The sequence below is a fragment of the Scardinius erythrophthalmus genome, assembly GCF_964197995.2.
Source record: "Scardinius erythrophthalmus genome assembly, chromosome: 17".
NCBI classification, from domain to species: Eukaryota; Metazoa; Chordata; class Actinopteri; order Cypriniformes; family Leuciscidae; genus Scardinius; species Scardinius erythrophthalmus.
In genome coordinates, this window is record NC_138237.1 from 24,448,960 (window position 1) to 24,450,809 (window position 1,850).

Genomic DNA, 1,850 nt, shown 5'->3' on the forward strand with positions numbered 1-1,850 from the left:
TTAGTAGGCCTATATGTAAAATAGCGTGCACTTTGAAACTTGTTCAGACAACAAGCGCTGTACGTAAAATGTCATATACCTGTACAAGTTTACATGAGCACAAAAAGAGTTGTAGAATGCAAAGTGTCTGGGTAATATGTATGTTGATGCCTAAAGCTCATAAACAATATTTCCATGAAATGTCCGACTGTTACTCTGTTTGTAGGTTTTGTGTATAACAAGCAATGGACAACCTGACATTCAGACACAGCATTCTTCTAGTAGAGGGACTTCAAGTTACACCTCAGTCTACTTATGTTGTTTTCATCCTGCTTCTTTTGGTTTATATCTTTATAATGGTTTCCAATATTGCACTTGTAATTCTGATCTCAACAGAGAAGAATCTTCATCATCCTATGCATTTCCTGTTCTGTAACTTGCCACTGAACGATATATTAGGGACCACTGTCATTTTGCCACGCTTATTGCAGGACATTTTAAAAGAAAGTTCAGAGCGCTATATCACATATGTGGAGTGTGTAGTTCAAGCCTATTTTGTGCATATTTTTGTAGCAGCATGCCACTATGTTCTTATAATCATGGCCTTTGACAGATATGTGGCTATATGTAATCCATTGCGATACACAGCTATAATGACCAATAAAATGGTTATTAAACTATCAGCGTCAGCCTGGGGGCTGTCACTACTTATGGTATCAATTTTGATAGGACTCACTGTGCGTCTGTCTCACTGCAGATCTAAAATTGAAAACCCTTTCTGTGACAATGCCTCACTGTTTAAACTGTCCTGTGAGGATGGTGTTGTTGTTAATAATGTGTATGGAATCCTTTATACTGTGGTTTTGTTTTCTTTCTCAATTTTGTCTGTATTTATAACATATGGTAAGATTGCTACTGTATGCATAACAAGCAAAAACAAAGCACTCAACAGCAAAGCCATAAAAACCTGCAGCACACATTTAGCTGTTTATTTAATCATGTTTGTTTCTGGCTCCACTTTTATTTTTCTTCATCGTTTCCCTCTCTACGCTGAGAGCAGAAAACTAGCTAGTATAATGTTTCACATTGTACCACCAGGATTAAATCCATTAGTATATGGTTTACAAACCAAAGAAATAAGACAGAAGTTTGTAAAATTTTGGTGCAGAGTAAAAGGAATGTCTTGATTTATTATGTGATTAAATGGTTATACATTGGTATCAGCACTTAACGTCAAGTCAGTAACTTCCCTTTAGGAATACATACAAAGCAGTGGTGTCAGTTGGTCTTTAGAAACTTCTTTATAACAAAGTACTTTACTTCTTAGTATTTAGTACTTTAAATTAGTGTCCTCACATGGCAAGGTGTTACAATATATTTATTACAGTAAAGGATCTATGTTTATAACCTAAATTGTACTGAACATAATTTATTGTACATTGTTTTTATTTAGAAAATCTACTGAATAAATAGTTAAAAGGAAGTTTCTTAATCGAGTATGTATTATTATCACACCTCACACAAATGCTAAATGTCACGGTCGCTGGTTTCAGTACAAAGGAAGTTGTCAGGATGCAGATGCAGCAGCTTCTCTTTATTAAACTTTTTCAACAAACTCAAAATTTTACAAAAACACTGGAGATTCTCTGGAATATGGACATAACCAACGTAGTCAAAATGAGGACAGAAATGAAAGAAACAGGGTTTAAAAACAAGAGCAAACAGGAACTAATAAGACTACTTAATGAGATATACCTGAAAAGAGCTAACTCAATCAGTATCCATAGAAACAAACAGGGAGAGAATGAAGGAGAACTAAACTGAAATAATTAACATATTAAAGATTAACTGAGAAACTCAGACATGAACAG

At 34.5% G+C, this 1,850-nt stretch overlaps 1 protein-coding gene across 1 annotated transcript; it reads left to right on the forward strand.

The window, feature by feature from the left end:
• Window positions 1-224: 224 nt before the first annotated feature.
• Window positions 225-1,166, forward strand: LOC308706262 (olfactory receptor 8G17-like; the record flags this gene model as incomplete). Its single annotated transcript, XM_081391803.1, has 1 exon — window positions 225-1,166. The coding sequence occupies one exon, from the start codon at window positions 225-227 to the stop codon at window positions 1,164-1,166; it is 942 nt and encodes a 313-aa protein (XP_081247929.1).
• Window positions 1,167-1,850: the final 684 nt, after the last annotated feature.